At 41.0% G+C, this 24,990-nt stretch overlaps 1 protein-coding gene across 2 annotated transcripts in view; it reads right to left on the reverse strand.

The window, feature by feature from the left end:
- gfra1a (gdnf family receptor alpha 1a) overlaps positions 1–24,990 on the reverse strand; it is a 123,048-nt gene that overhangs the window by 26,641 nt on the left and 71,417 nt on the right. For both annotated transcript variants that reach the window (XM_058652010.1, XM_058652011.1), the window contains 4 exons: positions 9,383–9,561; positions 8,512–8,684; positions 4,451–4,560; positions 2,032–2,166 (listed from right to left, as the gene is read on the reverse strand). In XM_058652010.1, coding sequence (XP_058507993.1) covers positions 2,032–2,166; positions 4,451–4,560; positions 8,512–8,684; positions 9,383–9,561 — 597 coding nt within the window. The remainder of the gene's footprint in view (positions 1–2,031; positions 2,167–4,450; positions 4,561–8,511; positions 8,685–9,382; positions 9,562–24,990) is intronic.

The raw sequence follows: 24,990 nt of genomic DNA on the forward strand, positions 1-24,990 counted from the left end.
CTCTGCAAGATCCCGACCAGAAATGGTGCTCACAACCATAAATGTACAACTACAAGCACACACATAACAGCAATTACTATCTACTGCAGCCCAAACTCATAACCTTGAACTCAAAAGTAATAACAGAGCACGAGGAGGGAGGGGGGAAAAGCAAAGAAAAACAGAAAGGACAAATAATTGAGTGAAAGAGAGAAGAGTGGAGGTGAAAATGAGACACAGTCTTCAAACCACCACCACCACCAGCTCAGTACTTAGCAGTTTTCTTGAGCGCGAGGAAGACAATAACCAATTGATTGTTTAATTCAGGTTTCTTTGAGTTGATTGCTTCATCAATAGAACACCTGACATGTGGAGTCATTACCAAGGCCAGTGAATTAGTGTAAATGAATGGATGAAAAAGCATCAGTACCAAAGTCCCTCTTCCACTGCTCAAAGAAAACACTAACATACACTATATGGACCAAAGTACGCACCGCTGATAATACGCTGACCCTCCCCCAGGCGAATAATCATTGTTTGTGTTTCATCACACTAACAATGTGAGCGAACACAAATGATCCTGTAGAAAAGCTTAGCCAAAGCTAATCTATCCATTTACTGACCCACACACCAGTGAGTTATTAAACATGGCATCAAATGGGATTAACACCAGTGGTGGGCTGTCAAAAAATTTCAAAAAAGTATTTTTTTTATTATTATTGTTGTTATTATTACTATTTTATTTGTTTTAATAATCAAATGAATGTGTGTCTGAACGTGTCTGAATCAAATTACTTTTCAGTATGTTATGATTATATTTCCAGAAAGAATATGGTTATTTTTTGTGAAGCTGAGCTGGATTTTCCTGGATATCATTAAACGCATCATAGCTCCGTGGACCTGCTCTAGTATCATTGCTGGCCTTTCATTGAAGCTCCCATTTCCTATTTGGTTATAACTTTGACTGACGTGTGTGGTCAGCCAATCAAAATGTGATGCATAGTGACAGAACACCCCAGGCCCAGCGATGTGTCTGGCGCTAGCCCCCTGCTGTTGTCATCAACGACGTTTGAACCTTTGGTGGGTTTTGAAGTAAGCTATGGCCACTGCATGCACACCACCGATCATCATGTTTCTGATCATCTTCGTGTGCAATTTTCACGGCGATCGTTTGGAGGAAGAGCTACTGAAGGCCCTGACTGAAACCCCACAGTAAGCTACTGATTAACACCTATTATGTAATCTGGAATATAAATCATCTGATGAGTAGGAGCTCTTGTGCTGAGTCCGTTTTACTGATCCAACGTCCACGTCATCTGCTTTTTAGCATCACTTTAACCAGATTGAAGCTCAGGGGATCACAAACAATCATGCAGTTCACTGTTTGTGCCCTTGAGAACACCGCTCTCTGTAAAACCCCGTGTCCTGACCCCCTGCACATGAATCAATGAAGAATCAACTTACACCTAAACTGTGCTGTGGACAACTGCAGTGCACAGAGTAACCTTGAGTGTGGCATCAAAACAGAAGAGGCACAATGCGGAATCCGTGTATGTTGTCTTATCACAGCAGCGAGGCAGGAATAACCTGCAATTTATTCATCTTGGCTGGAAATACAGTACGTGCTCTTTTGTATGTGTATGTGTATGTGTGTGTGAGTAGAATAGAGCCAGACAAAGTGTGAGATGCTATTTAAACAGAATAAAAAAAAAAAAAAGAAGCTGCTTCCTGCTTACGATCTGAAGCAGGAGTTCTGCTACATCCTTTAGGCATGCACACACACAGAGAACGCGGTGTAGTATGACTGTTTTCTCTATAATGCAGAGGGGTAACAATGCCAGCTTGGCAGTGGGATATATTTGGTGCAAAGGAGAGCGAGACAAGAACAAGAAAGGATAAAAAAAAGCAAAACAGGAAAAGGGCTGAGCAGAGTGGATGGAAATAGAAAGTGACAACAGAACAGAACTCCAGAGAAACAGATAAGCCCGAGATAGAACAGAAACGAGTGGGAGAGAATAGAGTAGACAGCATTTGGTCAAAGGGATAACTCACGGAGGCAGGTGTTCTCAGTGAAAAACTCTCTGAACTTGTCGCACTCGTCCTTGTTGTTGCCGCTGTTGCTGCAGTCGCAGTACGGGGAGACGCTGATGTTGGGAGAGCGCAGGTAGTTGGGAGTCATCACTGTACCTGTGGCAGGTGGATAAAGACATTCACTCAGTCATTTGTCTTTGTTCAGGCAAGGAATAAGTTCAGGAAACAAGGACTGTCAGTGAAGTGTTTAAGACGAATGAATAAACAGATGTAAGAGTGTCATCTGCAAACGTCAGTACAAGCAGACCCGATGTGGTTGTCCGTGTGCATAAGTGTAAGAAATACACTCACCTGCCACTTTATTAAGTACACAGGTCACCTAATAAAGTGGCAGGGGTGGCATCTGCTTCAAGGTTAGCAATTTTGTGCTTTCTTCTCAACTAGTTTGTTGAGTTAAGGTTTCATCAACAAGGCATTCCGACCCAGATAACTGCTCATCGCTTACTTGTTTTTTCTCTTGTTCAGACCATTCTCTGTTTGGTTTTGCATGACAATCCCAGTAGATATTGTCTTTTAAGGTTCTCAGTCCTCAAAGTCAGAGTCCCCTTCAATATGTAACTTAAGACAAGTGGCTTTTTCAGTTATGTAGAAGCCTCTTGGATGAGGGGTGAAACGTCTTGAGTTGCAAGAAGATCCCAGTAGATCATTGGTTTGTGACATAATCAGACCAGCCACTGGGGCACAAACAGCCGTGTCGTGTTCAAGGCCATTTAAATAACTTAAATAGAATGTGGGATCAGGTACACAAGAATGCCAAGTCCAATTTTGAGTATAAATGGTGTGTGTAAATGAGCAGCGCACAAGCCTAACTCTCCGAGGACACAGAAACAGTATGGAGAGGGCTTTTCTGTGATATGAATAAAAGCATATTATCACCCTCCATCATCTTCATAATACCAAAGTTAAATCACTGTTGTATTGTTTCACTCTGTCTTACGCACTGAAGTACATGAGGCGGAGTTTCTGCAGGAAGCAGACTGCAGCGAAGCCAGGGTGAAGAATAGGCTTTCTCTCTCCGAGGGAAAGTAAATAGCTTCAGTCAGTGATTTCTCGCTGCCTCGATGGATTGTTCCCTTCTGCTGGCTGCATTCCAAAACAGGGCTTTTTGTTTTGTAGTCGGCAGAATCGACTGGCGCTGTGTGTATGCCTGGTTTGCTTGAGCCACTTATGATGACTAATTTCTGAAAGCTCATTGTTGTCACGATGGGTTGCGAGGACAACGTGGCCGCATCACATTGTGACTCAGACTCTGGGAGTTATTTATGAAACTTAATGTGTTTTAGTTTTGACCAGTTATTAGAGATCACGGAGATTTGTCAAAATCCATCACAGTTTACAGTTTTTTACAGTTACGGTTTTTCTTCTCCTCCCGAGGGCGTTACCACAGTGGACCACCTGCTTTTTCAGTGATCCACATATTTTATTTGGCAGATTTTTCCTGGTGCAACCTTCCCATTTAGCAGAGCTTGGGAGCCAGTACTTAGAGTATCCAGTTCACCCAATCAACTGGGAGCAAAGGGGGTTGGTTACATTGCCAAGAGGTTCCTCAGCCCCCTGACCTGTCAGGATTCAAACTGCCAACCATCCAGCAACAAGCCAAGTTCCCTTTGTTTAGCTCAAAATTAAGTAGATTAAAACTGTTACATTTAAGTCATTGTCAGGTTATTTTAAGCAATTTATTCATGTCATGTGATTTCAGGAAGGCCAATGAAAAATGAGAAAAAGTGAAATCCCGTCAAACTGGTGCAGTGAAAAAAAGAAAATTGTTGACAAACTTCAAAACATGACTTCTAATAATTAATTCAAACTAAATATAGCAATGTATATGAAGACATCCAGCTTACTTGAGTTTGAATGTTGCAGCACCTTTGCAGGATCTTTGTCAGATTCCAGTTAAGCTTTGGGTTGATTTATGCCCTCAGTGGACTCTGAGTTCTGTTTTTGTCGAGTCGTTCAATTTTAAAAGAATAAGAAATTTTCACAGCTTTTATTTTACTTGGAGACAGAAATTCCAATACTTCACCTCAAGTACTGACAAGTGGAAAATAGCACTATTCAAATTATATATAATTTAACAGCAACTATAGAGCGTACAGGAGGAGTCTGTTTTTGAAACTGAAAGTTCATCTGCAACAAGTCACCTATTGGATGATCGATTTACCTCTAAATGGGAACATAATTCAAAAAATGAGACGTAGAAGCTTGTTTTCCCTTAGACTTCCATTTAAATGCAAGACATTTTGCAACCACCTCATCCTTGTTAAGGAAAAAAAATGCCGAAATCCTTTGAAGAAAATCAGCAGCAAATCACAGACAGTGAAGTGGAATAAATGCCAAATCAAAAAACAGCCTCAATGGTCAAGGGCGTGTGTGAACTCACCGATCAGGCCTGAGTATGCGAGGAGGCAGTCTGCATAGTTCTCCTTCAGACAGCCTGACAGCGAGCGAGGCTCTGGCTGGCAGTTGACAAAGAAGTCAGCCAGACGTGACCTGCAACACACACACAGATCCAAAACAACATGATTAGAGCTCCAACAGATCCTTTATGAGGAATTCAGATGGCCGGTGGGACTTGCGATGCACATCAGAATGCCCGGTCCAGATGAGTGTGTGCGCTGGAAGTCATTGCTCTCAATGCAATTAAGCGTCTTAATGGCTGCATTCAGTTGAGTAAGATGACCCTCTTACGTATGCTGCGGCTGTTTTATATCCTGGAGTGAATGAGGCTAAAGGCAATTCTCCACCGAGTCAGCGCCCGATTTCATTTACTGCCTTCACAAATGTTTGTTTACACTTTGCCACAGGTGCAGCGGCATGTGAAATTGAAATGAGGCTTGGGTTCCCGAGAAATCCACCATTGGAAGTGAGATTGAGTGTGATATACTGGCTCTTTGACGCAAAGCAAATCCTTTTAAAGTCATGCTCCGATTCCAAAAGCCTTGATCTTCATTTACCTTCCACAATCTGGATCTGACTTTTTTTTTTTTGTCGTAAGCACCTTTCAGCAACATTAACGTTTTATTCGTAATATTCAGATTCTTCCTGAAAATATAAAACTTAATGAGACGGTTACACTTCCTCCCTCTCATTTCAGTGTGTGCACAGTAGCACAAAAGCCACCATTCAAGGTAACTTGTGGACTTGGATGAAGTCTTTGTATTTGTTTTTGCTACTTTTCATTAAAACAAAATTTGACAATTAATAGTGCAATTAATAGTGCAATCTGTGATTTTAATCTTCCAATCTTGCTCTGTCCACATTTTCAAAAACAAGACCAAATAAAAGCAAGTGAAGCAAACGATAAAAACAACAAAGCCTACAGTATAAAAGCAAACATTTGAATTATATTCTTTTTTATGACTCAAACTTTATTGAGTTTTAATTCTTACAATAAATAAATAAAGGGAAAATTAAAATAGACAGCTGTATTTGTTGACAATGAAATATCAGAGTATGGGCACTAAAATACAACATTAAGGAAAATATAAAGTTATGAGCAAAATAAAAAAAGAAAAATAATAATAATTATATTTACATATAAACACACATTATAGAAAAGTCTTAAAAGTCTCAGCTTTTACAAAAATTGTTTTATTGTTGATTGTCCTGTTTTATTCTCTTTAACAAATGTAATAGATACATCTTGGAAGCAATCCATATCTTTAAGTTTGCATCCTTGCATTGGAACATCATTTTCTATCAATGATATCTCATGTGTTGATGTTCCACCACATTTTAAATCAATTTACGCAGTGAGGTTCAAACTGATGTCGCCCATTAAAACGCAATATCTGTCATAAAATGTTTTTAAAAAAACTCACAATGAGATGTTTTCCTATATCATCCAGGCCTATTTAAAATACACAAATTGCATTTTTGCAATTAAAAAGTTCCCTAAAGAGCAGATGTTTGTTTATCTGTGAGTCACACCCACTCTCAAGTCTATGCGCTGACAGAGTGATCTGTTTCATCATGCACACCAGTCTGCGGCAGAGCACGGTGACAGTCGTCAACAGCAGCACGCACACTGCAGCTGACATATGGTGAGGCAGCGAGGGTGGAAATGTGTGCCTGTAATCTGACAAATGGACCGGGGAGGAGGCCACTGTGCACTCAGACCTGTTGTTCAGCGATGTCTGATGTAAAGAGCGCTCTATGGAGACAAAAACGGCAGTGATGGACGAAAGGAAGGAAGGACAGACACTTGAAGTTGGAGTTTACAGTTGTTTCGCTGTTCGCTGTTCAGGAAGGAGAGTTGTGGAGACAGGGAGAAAGATGTGAGTGAGGCCACAGGCCAAATGGAGCTCATTTATGATGCCTAATGCTTCCATTTAATTCCAGACAGCTACAAGACTGCTGACACACACACACACACACACACACACACACACACAGGTTCACATAGCTAAGTACTCTCATTGACTTCATTCATTTGGACAGCCTTGACAAGTGGAGCATTATCCCGAAACATAGCCATAACCAGGACACAAGCTTCCTCTGGTAGTACTTGGAGGAAAATCAGTAATACTGTTACAGTAAATGTTTTGTATTTATATACAGTAGCTCTTTTCTAGTCTAGTCTCACACTTTCATACAGCACATTTTCTATCACTCATCTTTCATACCCACTAAAGTGCACGTCACGTTGGGCGTTGCATATCGCAGACCCTGGTATACTCGGTCAGGGTCCTGTAGTATCTGACTTCACCATCCGGTGGTGGCACAAGCCTGGACGCAGGGAATAGGACGCATTCCTACCAAAGAAGAAGAGAACGATGGACACGTCTGGTTGGAGAGGCTCATCAGCTGAAAGGTCCGTCGGGATGTCAGCTCTTTCGAGGGTCGTTACTACTTCTGTTGTCAAAATGTTGTTACTGCTTGGCGAGTGGGGCTTATATTCCACCCACAGCGGCGGAGTGGAGGTTCAGTTTGGGGAGGTTCAAATCTGGCCTGTGCGTTTGCGCGTTGATGTGTTTGTGGAAGTATACCAGGGCCTTAAAGCAGCTTTGAGTGGTCATCAAGACTAGAAAAGCACTGTTTAAATACAGAACATTTACCATTGACATGAACACAAGCCCTTTCCTTATAACCCAAAATTACTTAACCTAAACCTAATCCAAACCTAATCCAAAAACCAGCCCTTTTAAATCGTGACAGAATGCAAGGACAGGCCAAAATGGCCCCACTTTTACAAAATGTCCGTACTTCCTGGTTTATATGGTTTTTGGTCCACACAGTACTCTCTCTCACACACACACACACACACACTGCAGAAAAGCAGAGGCAGCATTTATAGTCAGAAAAGAGTAATTCAGTGATGGAAATCTGACATCACCCTCAGTGGAGTGTATGTGTGTGTGTGTGTGTGTTACTCCAGGCGTGAAGCCAGACATTGTGACTATACAATATGAGAGTGTGTCCATGGCTCAGGTTTGTGTGGGTGTGTGCGTTTTATTTTTTATTTTATTGTTTTACATTTAAATCTTGTTGTGAGGACAGAGTTGGATTGAGGGGATTTGCTTCACATCCGATAAAAAAAAGTTAATTCCTCAGAAGCCTGCATACTTTTCAGGTTTATCACTTTAGGGACTGAGTGTGGTTCGAGTCCATCTTCAAGGAAAGTCCTCTTAAATGACCAGAGCTATGCTATGGGGCAGACTTTTTACACCAAGAAAACTGTACACATCAAAGAAGCAATGACCTGTTCCTGCACCTCCCAATAAACAGCAGAGTTAGCACAATGCTACATGCTATAGGACAAGCATATGTACGTGCTCACACTGTACCAGTGTGTGGAATACAATATTCTCTCTGTCACAAGGGAACTTCACTTTTACTCTCGATTGCCTAAATATTTGCAGGGACCAACAGATGTGCAGCTTCATACTGAAGAGTCCTTGCATTTAATTGATTATAGGGGAGCATTCAAAGGTATTATTATTATTATAGCACTGTCAAAGGCAAACCCTGTGTAAAATATAGGCAGCAGCTCCCTGTGTGAAAAACAGAGTGAACGAGACACACTCTTCAATAAGAGACGAGGAAGGAGGGAGGAAAAACAGACTGATAATCAGAGAAAAGTAACTTTGCATGTGATCTGAGAAGAGAAATGCAGACGATAACAAGAGTAAAGACAAAAAGTGAAAGTAAAATGTATATTTTAGTTTTTAAATGGATGTTTTTATGTGCAACTGAAGTGTTTAATCATCTTTTGTTTCGTATTTTTTCATCATATGTCATTTGATTTTGATGTTTTGTTGAGTACACACAGATGCTGAAACAGAAAATTAGACTTAACCAGCTACACTTGTTTGACATTATGATGTTCTGGACCTCAGCTTGTGAAATTTATCTCTATCTGAACACAACTATGAACTACACATAGTTGTGTTCAGGTCCTTGCACCTGGTTTTGTGTCATCCCTAAATCCTAGACTCTTACTTGCAGATGTAGTTGGTCTTGCAGGAGCCCTGCAGCTCCAGACAGTTGGGTTTCTGCTTCTCTTCATATGAGCAGACGGGTACGATGGTCTGACGCCGGCGCTCCGAGCACGCCGTCTGGTCGCTGAGTGGACAGGAGCAGAACAGCATGCCATAGCTGTGCTTTGGTGGAACCTGTTGAGTTCAAGATTCCAAGTAAGTGAAGGAATGGAAAGGGCTTTCATGTTTATGTTTCATGTTATTTCATCTGATCTGGAGGCCACCAACGCAGCATGTGACCCTCATGTGGAGGATAAAGCGGTAGAAGATGGATGGATTGACCTAGAGGATTTTTATCACAGCTCTGTAAAACACTTCCAATAAAACAAAATCACCAGATATCCTCACATAACAGAAGAGTTGCAAGGCTGAAAGTTGTTTTTTTCTCCTGTAGCTTTGGGAAAGATTTCATAGTTTAATTTGTTAAAGTGTCCCAAAAGAGTTATTATATCCATTGTTTTTTCTAAAGCTAATGTCAAATGACGCTGTAGTAGATGGGACTAACACGACAGAGTTAAGCTGACATTGAAGACAGTTTCATCTCCAGCACAAAGAAAATAAAGTGTAAGGTTTTAAACACACATAATTCATATTCAAACTGCATAAATTGCTGTAATAGTGAAAACATCTCTGGTGTTGAATGACTGAGTCAATGTCAAAGTTAAGTGCTGGAAAAGCAAGCCCAGAAATAAAATAAGGCGCACTTGATTATTTATTGCGATTTCGACAACCCCTTTAACTTATCCACTTCAAAACTGCTCTTCCTTTTTCAAGCAGGTCCTCAGTGATATACTGTATGTCAGTTTCTTTTTTTTGATAAGTGTGTGCCTTGCCTTGTCAAAGAACTGCCGCAGGGCCTTGTGACACTTCCTCTTGTTGCAGATTTCGGCGGTGGAGACGCGGCTGGTGCAGGGGCTGATGTACGCCGAGCGGTATTTCTTGCACGTGTCATTGAGGTTGCAGGCCTTGGCGGCGTTCAGACAGTTGTTCTCTCGGGCCACTGCTGGCTCACCTATAGATGAGGAGAGGAGGAGAGGAGGAGGGAGGAAATGAGGAAGATAGAGAGGGAAGATAAAAGGGGGAAGGGTGTGAATAATGCAGATGCTATCAAGACAAGGCTAATTTCAGACATGTGCTAAAGTTAGCACATTCCAACTCTATAACTCATAATATTTTTGGAATTAGGGTGAAAAAAGGAGAATATTTCATCTTGAATCTGCTTTTTTTGTCCCATTTTATTTTGTCCTAACTATACACAAAGAAATTTTCCTAACATTCACAGTTTCTGACAAGTGAACATTTGTCACAAAGAGAGAAATAACAGTCTCCAGCTCGAATTCTCAAATTCTGAAATTGAAAAATGAGTAGAGAGGGTTCTTTTGCTTGCTTCAGTTGTGGTGTTTGCTCCTGTATTAAACTCCTTTTATGCATTCGTAACTTTATCATAACGTTGTTTACATCTCGTCTTGATGGCCGCTCAAAGCTGCTTCACACACATCCATTCACATGAACCTTTACTGTTAGAGCCGTACAGACGTGGTGTTTATAAGATGCAGCCCATTTCAATAGCAATTAAAACAAATATATAATTCACTCTATTTTGTGGCATTTGGTCGTATTTAACACAGAGAAAATACATCATACATCAGCGAGTGACGAGAATAAGACACCAGATCATAAGCAGCTGACGACAGCAGTCTCAGCATTTCCACAGCAGAGAGTGAAGAAAAGAGTGAACGAGTCACAGCAACATAATGATGTTTTCTCACAGCTACAGCAGATAAACCCAGTAACATATTCCTCTGCCTGCGTCACCTCATATGAATGTTTGTTTTCTGTCTGCACTGACTTTGACCAAGTGCATTCATTTCTGCTGAGTAAGAGCAAGGCTCATTTTCGCTGAGTAAGAATAAAGGACCCAATTTATAGTCACACTTATTGCTTGGCCCAATTCAAACAGTATCGCCTTTGTCTACAGACAGTGTGATGGGGGAAAATAAGGTGGATTCTTGGATGCTTCGTAATTCTCTCTTGAAACAATAATGACTCGATGCAGGAAAAAAAACAATAGTTAATTGTTAGTGTTTACAGAAGAACAAAACGTTTTTTTTTTTTACTCTATAGAGGCATACAGGTTAAAGGGAAAGTTCCGTTTTTATTGTATGGGGTACTGAGACGGTCAGCACTGATTTTGCCATGCACACTTGGGACCAAGTGTTAGGGACACTGTCTTTCTTGTCTGACTGGTTTCATTGAGAAAGCATGTGATATAAGTTCTTGAGAGGGGAATCAGTGTAGTTTCCAGATTCCTGCCTTGGCTCCTCCACTTGTAAGCATATTTTTTATAGCTTTACGTATCTCTCAACTTCAACATCCTAAAATAAAGAAATCTGAACTGATTACTGGGACGACAACTGAGCTAGCCGATTTGGAGGACCAGCACTTCCGCCATCTACCTCCCCAATGGAACCACATATGACCAAGCACCTGCCTCACCACCTCTTGTTAATCTCTTGTCAATTGAAAACTCAACTCCAGTCCAGACCATGCTATTCCATAACACAGGCCTGAGAGACAAAGGAAGAGTTTTGCTTTTTTCCAGATATACAGAGGCTATAAGAATATAGAGTGTCTTATATTTTTTTTTTTCAACACAACCTAGGCAATCTGATAAAAAAAAATATTTCATTTTCCCCAACTTTATTAACACACCTGAGCAAAAAGTACTTGTTTAAAATCGGACTAGTGTGAGAAATTTGGAAATATGTCGCAGTTCAAAGATCACTGGGCTCGTTTTTTTGTGCACACAAAAATAAAAGAAAAACGGTCGGATTTTGTGACTTCTGCACAATTATTGCTACTTTATATCACTATTAAAAATGCAATATATAAAATGAATCATAACTTTGACTCAACAACACATAAGGAGATGAAAAAAAACCCTAAACATTTTAAAGCCTCAATATGTGACCTATAAACACACCCCCTCAGGATGTCCATATAATGAGCTAAAATCTATACCTATTAAAGTCTATGGAGATTCATCAGTGGCAGTGCCCTGCTACTGAGGAGAAAACAAACAGCAAAACTAAATCAAACATACCTGACGATCTGTTCTCAACTGCCACGAAAGGCACTGGATCACCTCGAACAAGTCCTTGACAGATATTATAACATGTGCGTCCGAGTCCGCAGCAGAAACAGAGTTTGGTCCACTGACATGGACGACGAAGGAGCCACAACTATTGAGATCAGTGTGCTCGAATCTATCAATAATAAAATCTCAACTCTGGAAATACTCCACTTAGACATCAAAGATCTAAAAGCTAGTCTCGAGTTCACTCAGTCACAACTCGACACGCTACAGATGGAAAACCGAGAACTCAAACACTATACACTCAACAGCCGAGTGGAACTCATATTCAAACGAAAACAACCTCGTCCTGACAGGAGTTTCAGAAATCCCAGAAGAAATAATAATAAGAATTTATGCAATCTGTATTAAAAGTCACACACCTAAACAACTACAACGCAATAAGGAAAAAAATCACTCTTTATAACAACTAAAGACTCAGCAGGGAGCATCAGCAATGAACCACACACCATCAATACAATCTTCAGACACTATTACTCAGTGTATTACTGAGGTATTACCTTCTAAACAACATCACACTACCATCTTTAACAAAAGAACAGGCAGACATTGTAGATTCCCCATTAACTCTAAATGACTATGAAAAAGCACCAAACAAAGCCCCTGGACAAGATGGATTCCCCCCTGAATTCTATGAACACTTTGGCAAACGATATTAACCCCTTTTTGCTCGCATGGCAGATGAAGTGAATTGGCTTGGGACAATCATTTACACAGTGGATCAAAACCCTTTACAGCAAACCAAGAGCAGCAGTTACAACAAATACAACTCTGTCCCCAACTAACTTTTACACTGTCCAGAGGAACTCGACAAGGATGCCCGCTATCACTGCTCGTAAAATCGCGCACACGTACACATTGTCCTGTTTCTAATATTGGTGTGGACAATCTGGCTTTTTTATTGCGTTGACAAATGTTTTGTGTGGCCCACAAAGCACCAGGTATTTTCCTTTTTGGCCCACCCGCTTCTGAAGTTGAATGGCCCTGAATGGCCCTGATTTAGGGCGTTTCATCTGCGTGTGAAATTGTATTTTCTGAATAAATATAGCACACAAGGAGAGCTTCCCAGCCCGATTCCACATGGTCATAATGGCTAACAAGGCCTCCACATATGGGTATATACAGTGAACTTGTGTGTGTAGCTCATGAACTAATTTAAGTCTATAGCTCAGTTTCTTGCTCATTGGTCAGCCAGGAATAACCAGCCAGTGTTCTCCTCAATCCGCTATTAATTAACATTTACAAAGACATCTCCCCCTCCTTTAAAGAAAATGAAGTGGACAACAACCAATTTAAATGAGGGAGAGGCTAGTGTTAGAAAATCTGTACAGAAGCCCTACGTGGGGTGTGTTGTGTTGTGGGCAGCACACGGTGTTAATGTGATTATTAATATGATGCATAAAGAAAAGACAGGAGAGGTTACAGAGGGGGTGAGATTAGGGTCCTATGACATGTTAATTGGCAGCAGAGAAGAGTTTGCTCTCACAGAGAGGAGGAGGAGGAGGAAGAGGAGGAGGAGGAGGAGGAGGTTACTTTCCAAAACCTGACAAGAGACACTGCTGACTCATTTACGTCATTTCATTACTCCTCCCTTCGGGGCAGCGAGTGCAGAGTACTTAAATATTACTCATTCTGGCCCAACACCAATGTGAATGCAGGACTAATACCGGTTCACTTAAAGATGGTTTTCAAAATGCAGAAGTTTTAACATTTTGCAATCTGGTTGCATCACACACTCGGAGAATCTCAGAAGCTCACAAACATCAAGATATTATCAAAACTGAGTAAGAACATGGTTGGGGAGATGCAGTCAACACAGAAAGAAATGCATGTTGTTCTTACATGTTGACGAGCCTTCTCCTCCAACTCAGCTGTATCTTCTTGTGCTTATTCAGAAACTCACACTTGTCTTTTATTGTTATTCATGATCCCAGGGTCATGGTTCCTTCTCCTTGTGCGTATGGGTCTGCATGCCAGTGTCAGAGGCAGTGGACTTCTTTGGACTACTCATGCCCTGACTGCCAGCAGACATTTCTTGGGAAGAGGGAGTCTCCTTATCCTTATTCAGGGTTTCCTACTAGGCCTGGTCGTAACAGTTGAACTCTGAAATGATTACAGTTGACAATGAATCTGTAGCTGCTCACAATGCCAGATACTCTGGGCCAAACATCTGTACCAACCAAGGTTCCAAACTGAGCCTGATCTCCCAGCTGACATGGAGGAAAAGCGGGGTACACCCTAGGCAGGTTGCCAGTCCGTCATCATTTCAACAAGTAGAACTTGAGATGAACTCTAACGTCGGCCAATTGGTCAATTCAGAGTTTTTTTTTGGACATATGCTGGAATGGTGCTTTGAACCAGAGACCTTCTTGCTATGAGGCAACAGTGCGACAAAGCTAGTGCTTTTATGGGACCAGATATTCAAAGTATGAATTTATGTAGAGCAGAGGTCTCAAACACGCGGCCTGTTTTTGATGTCAAAGTAGAGTTTTACTTTTAAATTCTGTGAAATAAGATGAATATATTTATTGCGATACCATGATGGAATATTGTGTTTTAATCTTAAACTCATATTGTCAACCCCCTACTGAACAGTTCTCATTGGCCCCCAGGTCATTTGAGCCCCTGGCAGAAGTGTCTACCATGGAATAACTATCAGCTCTTTGCAAAGCTTCACTTGACAGATATTTGTCATTAAGGGTGGTTCAATATCACTTTTTCATGTTTGATAGGGATACCGATATCAATATCTATCAATACTGATAAATGTGATCAATTCTTTTTCAGATTGTTTGATTTACCAAGCTGTTCACAAACAGCAATTTCCAGCTGTGGTTTTGGATCATATCAGATTTAAGATTTGAGTCAGTGACGTCGGACTGATACCATCCCTTCACACAACATATTACATAACAGATGCACTGGTGCCAGAAAAACAAATCCCACAACCAGAGGAATTAGGCCAGATTGTGGGAAAGCATCACTTCACCATATTCCGCTTGGACATGTTTCATCCTCAGACTCCTCTCCTACTTTCCAGCCTTCACTTCCTTCTGCCTTTAATTTCCTCCAGGCTTCCAGCAGATTTCCTAATCAAGCTTTGTCCGTCTCTTTCTCTCTGGATCATACACATAAATAGCATGCAGCTTGTTTTGCCTTATTTGGAGAAATTGGTCAGTAGTGCAACCTAAGTTCAGATCCAGAAAGTCAGCATAATTCCATTTTAACTTATTTTACTGTAAGGAAAATGTGTGAGGAAGCTTCTTCCTCTTCATACTTGACATTTAAACAAGGAAGAAAAATAATAAATGATATAATTAAACAGAGAAAGTGGAAAAATAAGAGAGCCAACCCTTGCTGTGGGTTTTCACGGCAGGAGTTTTGAAGAGGTCAGAACAAGTTGCCATTTTAAACCATTATTTCTCACAGAGGCTTCACTTTTTCTCCTGATTCTGCCTGAGTGCCTCAAGAACATCTTTTCTGTGATCATTTATCTTCAGAAGCACCGAAAGGAGTCCAGGATTTAATGTACGTGAAGCTGATAGAGCACTTGGCCCCTCCATCCTTTTTATATCACCAGTTTTGCTGTTCTGCACTACACGCTCTCATCTGAGCCGACATCAGCTTGACAAACAGCGCATCAAAAAATCGTTACAAACAGGTGATTTATTGTCTCCTTCACTCTCAAAACAAAAATGAAGCCTCCTTTCACCTGACAGCATGAACATGGCACCTGCTCAGCATCACACTTGAAAACCATTTGAAACTATTCTGAACCACGACTTTTTTTTCATAAAGATGAAGATTTTAGGGTTCTAAAGGGTAACACGGATCAAACTGTGATCTAATATTACATGAAAAGCTCACTGCAATCACCAATTAGACTTCAGAAAAGAGCCATCATCAATAATGTAGGATTTGGGGATCACACAGATCAGTTATTCTTCATATCTCATGTCTTAAAATTCATTGACCTAAAATATATATATGTTTTTTGAAAAAACAGCTCAGATAATACATTAAGCATGAAACAACCAACTACCAGGAAATATACACCTTTGATGAGAAAGTGTTAAACTGTGAAATTGAAATTGTGAAATTAAGCTGTGATGTCCAACTTTTGTTAAGTTTAGATGGGAGTGTATGTGTAATTGTATGTTTGTATAGAAGTGTGTCTGTGTACAGCATGTAAAATGTGTGGATTTATATATATATATATGTATATATATATATGTATATATATATATGTATATATATAGTTGAAACCAGAAGTTTACATACACTATATAAAAAGACACATATGCTTTTTTTCTCACTGTCTGACATGAAATCAGACAATCACGTTTCCTGTTTTAAGTCCGTTAGCATTACCAAAATTATTTCTATTTGCTAAATGCCAGAATAATGAGAGAAGGATTATTTTAGACAATTTATAAACACATATATATATATATATATATATATATATACTGTACTTTTCGGACAGGTAAACTTCAGTATTCAGTATTTGCTCTATGGAGGAAGGAAAACAAGATTGTGTGGCACGTGAGCAATGTTTGAAACGGCGACCCTCCGATTACAAGCCAAAATTCCCTTCCACTTCCAAATTCCCTTCCACAGTCTTTTTGTCTGCACTCAGACAAAAAGACTTGCTATAATTGGAAAGATGGCTTTCGGCAGGGACACATTGGGTGGGAATTTGATTTTAGACATTTAACAAAAGGCTCATCAAATAAAATCTACACCAGCTTAAGTTTATGACATCTTAAGGCTATATTTACCACTTAATCTAGACATTAAACGTCTTTTCTTACTGGAAGTTTTTGTCCGATTGTAAACCAATAATTCCCTGCTCCACAGCCTGCTAGAGAAAATCTGTGATTTTACCTTAGATCATGGCACACAGGCATTGTTCATCCACCACTACCTCCTTCAGACAGATAGCATGTGTTTATGACTTCATTGTTTAAAATCCATCTTTTGGGTCAAAGTGTCAGAAACTTACCAAACGAGGAAGCAGTGGACCAGCAGCTCATGTATCCCCATGAGCTAAAAACACACATTTTCCCTATGGACTTTGGTGCAAGAGAGTGAGCTAAGTTTACAAATGTAGTTTTCCAGTTACAAGAGGCTGGGACATGGCAGGGTAAAAGCTGGGAAACATCTTAACTCTTTAACACGGAGCGTATCGCAGGCGTATGTGCGTTACTGTAATTAGGCAACGGTTTGTATTGTCGTGAAAAAATTGCGATGGTTTCTGAAAGCTGAGAAGTTGCCTGCCAAAGCCAACGTGTGGTTATTGCGGTAATGTCACTCCCGCTGTTGCAGGAAGCCGGCGAATCAGCGTCTTTCTCTGCAGAAAGGGAAAAAGTGGGAAGAACGCCTGTACATAGTTTTTGGACATTTGAGACAAACATTTTTTTTTTGTATTTTAAATCGGATTTTTACTGTTCAAATTTAACATGCAAAATCCTGTGTTCATGTGTAAAAAGTGTACAGTGTAAAAAAAAAAAAAAAAAACACCTTTGTTTTTCTTCATTCTAAATTGTTAATACACTATTTTAACATGCAGTAACTGCCAGATATTGAAAGTTATTCTGGAAGAAATGGACAAAAGCACTTAGTTACAGGACATGTTTCTGTCCCTTTTATGGTTAAAATAAGCAAAATAAAAATGTCAGGATGGACATTTTTGAGGCTTAGTCGTTAAAGGGTTAAGATATCACAGACTTACGCTGGTCATCCATTTTATTATGTGAGACTTTTGTGCGGTGGCGAGAATCATTTCTCCCCTTGTCTCCATGGCTGACATATTTTCAGAGAGAGGGATCCCCTCAGTCTCAGTCTCAGGCTGGGGTCTCCATAGAGGTTTCAGGACCTCATAAAACCACATTTAAAAAAACATGTGAAACCTCCCTTTCAGTCACTGATGGTCTCCAACCACAGCATGGCAGGAGTCCCCCCCACAAACTGTCTGTGTCCTACTGCGCCCCTAGTGTCAGCAAATGCATCTGCTGAACTCCCTTTGCACTCTTAGCATATGGCATTCACTCTCAAACACACACACACACACAGTGTGCTGCGACAGGGCCCACACAGGGTTGGGGGCCGGGGCCATCTGGAGGCCTGGTAGGGGAACGAGGCCCACCCGTGTGGCTCATGTTTCCGATTCTGCCTCAAATTGATTATCATGTCGCCTGCTTCCTCCAGTGCTGCTGCACCTCCACCCCCTCTTAATTTCAATTACCATGGGACGCCAAAGGGTCGAATCCTGACCTCACCCGCCTCAATAATCCCCCCCCACACACACACACACACCACTCCTCATGTCCTTCTGCTCATCCTCTCTAATTTTTTTCTGACTTTCTATTAAGACCTCCCCTCAAAATCTCCCTCCTCCTCTCTGCTTGGCTCTCTGTGCTCCTCGTTCTGGATTATCCGTGAGGCTCTGGGTGTATTCCAATCATTACCTCCCTTCCTCTTTCTTCATCATTATCCATCTCTAAACTTCTCCCTTGTGGCTCTTGTTACTTCCTGTGTCTCTCCTCCCCTCTGCCATCTGCCCTGATTTTTTGATTTTTTTTTTTCATTTAATGACATTCACTAACCTTTCAATGCCTCTGTCAAAACTCCCACAATCAGTGGCAGACAGAAAATGAAGAATATCTTTATGAACAATGTATGATCCAAATAATGGCGACAAAGACATCTCATCTTACTTTCTGTGTGAGTCTATTCAGTTTTCAGGGTTCCACTTTACCCACAAGGAAATTAACTTTCGTACCATAATTGACATCAAATGCCATGAGAAAAACTGAACATAAAGCAGATGACAGCAGATCCATAAGAGAGTTAACATGAGTGAATGTCCATGGTGGAGCTCATGATGTAAAGTTAAAATGGTAAAACTTTGAGGAAAGTTACTAGATTATGAGCGGTCTAAATATAATCCATTTGTGAATCTCAGTGAAACCTTATCTGTTTAAAGCTCATTTTTCATTTCTGGTGACAAAACATTATCTACTGTATTATGCAACATAAAGTTGGAAATACCTGGAAATTGAGCTGAACAGAGTCAAAGTTTGGGTCGGTTAGTTTGGAAATTAGGCATTAAAAGTTCAAAAAAATTATAATGGAAGTAGTAGTTCATTCATTAGTGGACATTTTCCTGGAGTTAATGATCTCAATCACTACTTTCAGTGCTTTAATAAAATAATATGACGTCAATTTTGTAAATTATGTTCTCATTTAGAGGAACACGGACAATAAGCAATAAAGCACAGCACATTTAAAGTGGACATGATTGTGATTGACAGCATGCACCGTCCAACCAGATTTTTCATCTCTCTATCTTTGAATGCCATCTCAGATAAAGTCCACTCCCTGTTCCTCTGTATTGAATGGTTGTTGTTATTTAACAGGAAATAAAACATTTGATCTATCCTGATCTGAAAACTATATAACCTGATTTCTCCTTATAAATGACCACTCTCCTGCAATGGATGTACATTTCTCATATCAATGTAAATTTCCTATATTAATGTTAATATTGTACATTTCTAGACACTTTATAACAATTCTTACTTACTTTCTTTTCTTTATATTTAAATTTAATTTGAATTTGTTCTCTTTGGACATTGTACATTGTACTGTGTATGATTGTGTATCTTATCTTATCTTATCTTAAATAATCAATTACATCTTGTGTGTAGACAACTTGCCTGCACACACATCTAGATTATTCATTGTGTAAATTACTTTCCTTTCACCTCCTTCCCCACTTAGAAAAATCACATCACCGTCAGATTCAATAGAAAAATCTAACATAATAAACGAGGCCTGGGGTCTTTTCCCTGCGAAACCTGCTTCTTCCATCCTTCTCTGTTGATTATCAGTGCTGAGTTACACTACCGTCCGCCTTAATGGGCTTCTCATATGAAAGTGCAAGAGTTGCAGAAATGAAGAGAGTGGAGGGCTAAGGGAGGAGCAGGGAGAGCGAGCCTTCCCCTCTCTGTCTTTCCTTCCTAAACTCCCTTTCTTGTTCTTTGTTTTGATGCTTTTCTGATCCTCTGCCACACTGTTCTCCTCTTTCTGTGGGGTTAATCATCTCCCCTCTTCCTCCCAACACTGTCCCAGAGCAATAAAGCCACATGGTACTTGGTGCAGCAAACACCATAACTCACAGTTCCTGGTAATTGATCCCTGTAGTGTAACAGTCTCCTTCTATCCTTCCCTTTCCTTTCAATTCCATCTATATCCACTCCTCCTCCATCACGGCTCGCCATCTCCATCGGCATCTTTCCTCTGACTGTGTTGAATTTATTGAGCTTTATTGGCATGCGGTCCAATAAAAACCTGCCAAAGAAAATGATTCCCGTGTATCCTGCGAGCCATTTTTCGCTTTCAGCCGGCTGACATCTCATCCCGCTGCAGGATTATATTATACTTCTGCCTCCACCAACAATACCATTTACCTCATTTCATACTCGTTTCAACACGTCAGACCGGGTCCTGACAGACGCACTCACCTGAATACAGGATATGTTCTCAGAAACTTGTCACGTCTTCCGATTTCATACATGAAACATGTTTTTCTGGCCTGAAATTTCACATTTGGCCCAAAACTGCTCGTCCTCAAACAGGGGGATAAGCAGTCGTGGTGGGACTGATGGAATGAGGGGAAGTACATCTCTTAGGCGAATTGTGAGTGTTGGCATAAAATTTCTCTCACCTCAGCTTTATGTTGTCCCTCAATACCACCCCAACCTTATTTCTTTTTGAACCCCTCTGGACTGCCTTTGCAATATCAACAAGCTATAAGCTGCCAGCCCCCTTCCAGCTAAGTGCTTCACTTCAACACCATCCGAGCTGCATGAACCTCTGCTGACTTAAATCCCAGATGCTCTCCTGTGATTACTCTCCTTCTCAAAATCAGTCCCATATTTCAAACTGGGTGCCTACAGAGTAACGGCTTAAATGCTTAAATCCCAGGTCAGCTCCTGTTTGAAGGTCCAACATGCAACATTCTGACCACAAGATATCGTGGAGCAAATATTACAGCAGTAAAAATAATGTCGAGTTTACAGAGGTCCTCAGGAGAAAGTGATGTCACACTTTTACAGACCTGTCGGAAAGACTAGAGCCATATACCAGTGACACAAGCCAAGCCAATTCACACACGCCTCGTCATATTCTGGACCAGTTAAATCGAAGTTTTTCGAAAAGTTTTGAGTTCGTAATGCGAGTTAACGACAGGACTCCTGCCTGTCTCACCCATATAGAGAGTGTGTCAATAAATGGGCTTGTTGTACTTTTCTAGTTTAAAATGGAAGCAACAGCCGGATCAAAAGACAGCTCTTGTGGCCGCCATGTTGAATGTATATAAAAGCTGCTGGACAGAACCTAAGCCCATCTCTAGTGTGCCACGGGGAAAACCTGTCTGTGATTGGTTTACTTTGGTCAACATGACGTCCTTGCCAGACCTGATTGCTAGCAGACTCGGCTGGGTTCACCCGAGCTAGAGCAGACTCAAGCTGCCCAGTTTAGTGATAGAAAGTACAGTACAAACGGCAGAAAGTACTGTAGTTTGAGTCAAAAAACAATATTTACCTCCAAAAAAAAGCTAGTTCTTTGATTATTTTGGCTCCAGACAAAGAGAGATAAGTTATTTGTTGGGTTGGTATTTATGTGACGAAAATATCCAAAATAACTTGGACTCAAAAGTAACTTGATGCATGATTCACATGTATTTTCAGTCATTTCAAGACAGAATTTGAATTCTCTTGACATGTCTGATGTCACCATGTTTGTGGCTGGCGTCAGTTTAGAGTGTCCAGTTAACAATGAGCAATGGGGATTGGGTAACTTGCTCAGGGTTACCCCAACCCTTGACCTCGGGCAACATTGTGGTCACAAGCCAAGTTCCCTTTCCACTTGGCCATGGGCTGACCTAACGTATTGCACCCTTAATAGTGTCAATACAACACTAGTGGTTAGAGAATGTCAGCTGAGAATGCAGTCACTAATCCACCCTGAGGACAGATTACATTCATTCATGCTTGGCCACATTCTTGCTCAAACAACCACCAAAGGTGTCTTTTGGTGATCAGATCTGACAACGCGTTAGGAGTGATTGGATGCATTCAGATCTAAGCTTTGCACGATCTGCGCATGATTGGATCACACAGGTTAATAACAGGTCCGAACAGGGTCTTTGTCCTGATGTGAGTCAAACTGAATTATGCTGCTGGGACAGAAGATTGACAAGATGAAAGTCCCTGTTTGCTGTGTTCAGGTTTCAACTGACTGCAGTGCATTCAACAAATCAACACTGAGAGGGCGGGGGAGACAAAAAACTTGACAAAGAAAAAGTAAAACGAGAACGGGAGGAGGAGGAGGAGGAGGAGGAGGAAGGGAGAGAGCGAATCGCCTTGGCTTTCCACAGTGATGAATCTTCAGCAAGGCCAGTTTCATTACATGTCTGCCAGCGTGGAGATCAGCCGGTAAGAGCAAGCCCTGTGGGGCCCCAGCAGAAATATATGGCTCTTTAATAATCTCCACAAACACAGTACTGTACTGTATGGTACACCACCACCGCACTGGGAGCCAACGTCTCCACTCCTCTGGGTTTCAGTCTGTGACCACGAGTCACCTGCAGCAAATGCAAGATTACGCGTCATCTATTGAATTACTGTGTCTCAAGAGGTCATTACACGATATCCAAAATAGTATGAAAAAAAAGGATGGAGAAGGAGCATGAATTGCACTTTTTATGTGGCCATAAAACTCCAACACAATAAAACACAATAAAAGTAACACATTAGAGTCTTATTGTTGCATCTTAAAAATGCTGGTATAAAATAACACATTCATCTATTTTGTTTAAGAGCAAGCTCGGGCTTGATACGTGACACAAATGACCGACGTGCAGGTGTCACCGCTGTCAGGGGCTAAACTTCTCAATTTACCTGTCAAGAGGTACAGTGACCTGATGTGGAACATCTGCAGAATCCATCAGGGTCACGAGGAAAACCACTTAACAAAAGGCTCACCTAATAAAATGTATGCTCATGTAAGTCTACGATATCTTAAGAATTATCTTGCTGTCAGGCAGAACTGTCTGACCGCACACTTAAGTTTACTCACTTTATTGCACCAGACTCCAAAATGGCTGATGTCTACTGATGAAAAATAAAAAAAACACAAGTATTTTTTTGTTAATACTTTCTACAGTATTGTATTGTTTCATTGTATGTTTTATTGTTTGTTGTCCAGGCCTATGATGTCATTTCTTATATTTTATTTATCTTATTTATCTCTGTTGTAGAGCACTTTGTTTTTTAAAGTGCTTTATAAATAAAGTTGGATTGGAGTTCTACCTTGTTACACTTTACAACTTTTTCTTTTTTAAAGATATTAATATTGTTTTTCTGTTAACACTATGCCAACACTATCAGTTGGAGTTAGATTGTTACACTAATGGCAAAAGTAATAGTATATAGTCAGTTTTTTCTTGTCTTGATGGTGACTCAAAGCTGCTTCATGTAACAGTTTCTGCCATTCACCCGTTCACTCACATATCACACATCTTTCATCATCAGGAGCAACTTAGCTTTCTCGGCATGTAAAAATGGAGGAGCCAGGAATCAAACCCACAACTCACCCACCGTCACCACCATGTATTTCCCTTTGTTCTCTGTGTTTTCATTACTATGAGTCCAGTCATTAATTGTTCTAATGATTTGGCTGAGACACAGAAACCACGCCGGACCCTGACCAGGCGTCACTTTGCCGCCTCAGACACCAGAGACCTGTTTTCACTGCTCACCTGGCAGCAACAAAAGCATGACTCCTCTTTCACTTCTTGTCACTGACCATAACATTAAAGGTACATCGCAAACACTACCAGTAAAACTTTTATCACCAATACCCCAGACCAAAAATGTTAACGTCGTCTCAGTACTTCAAAACGAATGTGTCATCTCGCCGCCTTACCCCAGCTGCCACCCTCATATCTGCACAATACCCTCGGTAGCCATCTCCTCCCCCTTTAATTTATTCAGCCATTCTGTCGGCACCATGCTCCTTCCACTGGTTCCCAATTCATAACTCCTGTCCCCCGCTCCCAAGCCTCCAATATCTCCCGTTACCATCGCCCACCTGCGCTCCCTCTCTGAACATCAAACAGTCCACGCTGGAGATGGATGTGGACATCGAACAACTGGAGAGCCTGTTTACTCTTCAGTGAGTACAAGTTGCGACACAAGCACATGGCACATGAATGTATTCAGCAGCTTACCTCGGAGTATGTCACATTGATTTACAATAGTGGCAGCGATGTGCCAATGAATTTGTTATGCAGCCCGCAGTGGAGTGGAGTGGAGTGGAGTGGAGCTGGGCTTACTGTTTGTCGTGGTGCCACAATTAGTCCTGCAGGTGCCTTGCAGGTGTACATGTGTTAGAGAGTGAGCGTGAAGAAGACGTGGACAAAGAGAAAGACACAGCCAGCAGGAGGGACGGAGAAATGAGGCCACGGTTCCTGGTAAACTGTTAACACCTAAGTTGGCCATAAGAAATTGAAAGAATTCCGACAAAGAGAGGAAATGTTCTCTTCTTTTTCCACCCACTGTCCAAGTCAATCAATAAAAAAACTTCAACACACTCCCCATCCATCCATATCATCCAGTGCAGCCTCAGTTAGAGAACAATAACACTCCAGGCTTGCTGACATCAGGCCATATTTCTGATTTGGGTGAAACCTGTCCAGCATTTTCCTTCATGACAGCTGAAAGCAGTCTGGCAGTCCAGGAATTTAAGATCGATACGAGGAATAGCCGCACAGTCAGCTAGCACGGCACTTCAGCAGTGGAGAGAGTGGGAAAGATGATGAAGAGATTAAGGGGAAATACAAGCATTCGGATCAGTCACTGAGATATCTGAATGAATGATAAATATCTTATAATTTGTCGATCCGTCTTCAGGCATCAGACAAAGTCCTGTCCTTCATACAGATTTGTCTTTGGTGTGTTTGGAGACAGCCAGAGAACCTGGAGAGAACGGGTGCATATGAACTCCACGCAGGAAAAGCCCTCGGTCAAACTGGGATGAGAGCCAGTACAATTCTTGCAGTGAGGAAACCATGCATGCTACCCACTTCACCCACATGTGGCCCTGGTTTGTCCATACTATCTTCATTTCAAATATAAAACTGAGAGAAGAGAGAGTCTGTGTCTTGCGGCGAGATGGAGAGTTGAAGAGAATGAGGAGGAGAATGAGGAAGATTTGAGT

This window comes from Solea solea, chromosome 15, assembly GCF_958295425.1.
Source record: "Solea solea chromosome 15, fSolSol10.1, whole genome shotgun sequence".
Classification (NCBI taxonomy): Eukaryota; Metazoa; Chordata; class Actinopteri; order Pleuronectiformes; family Soleidae; genus Solea; species Solea solea.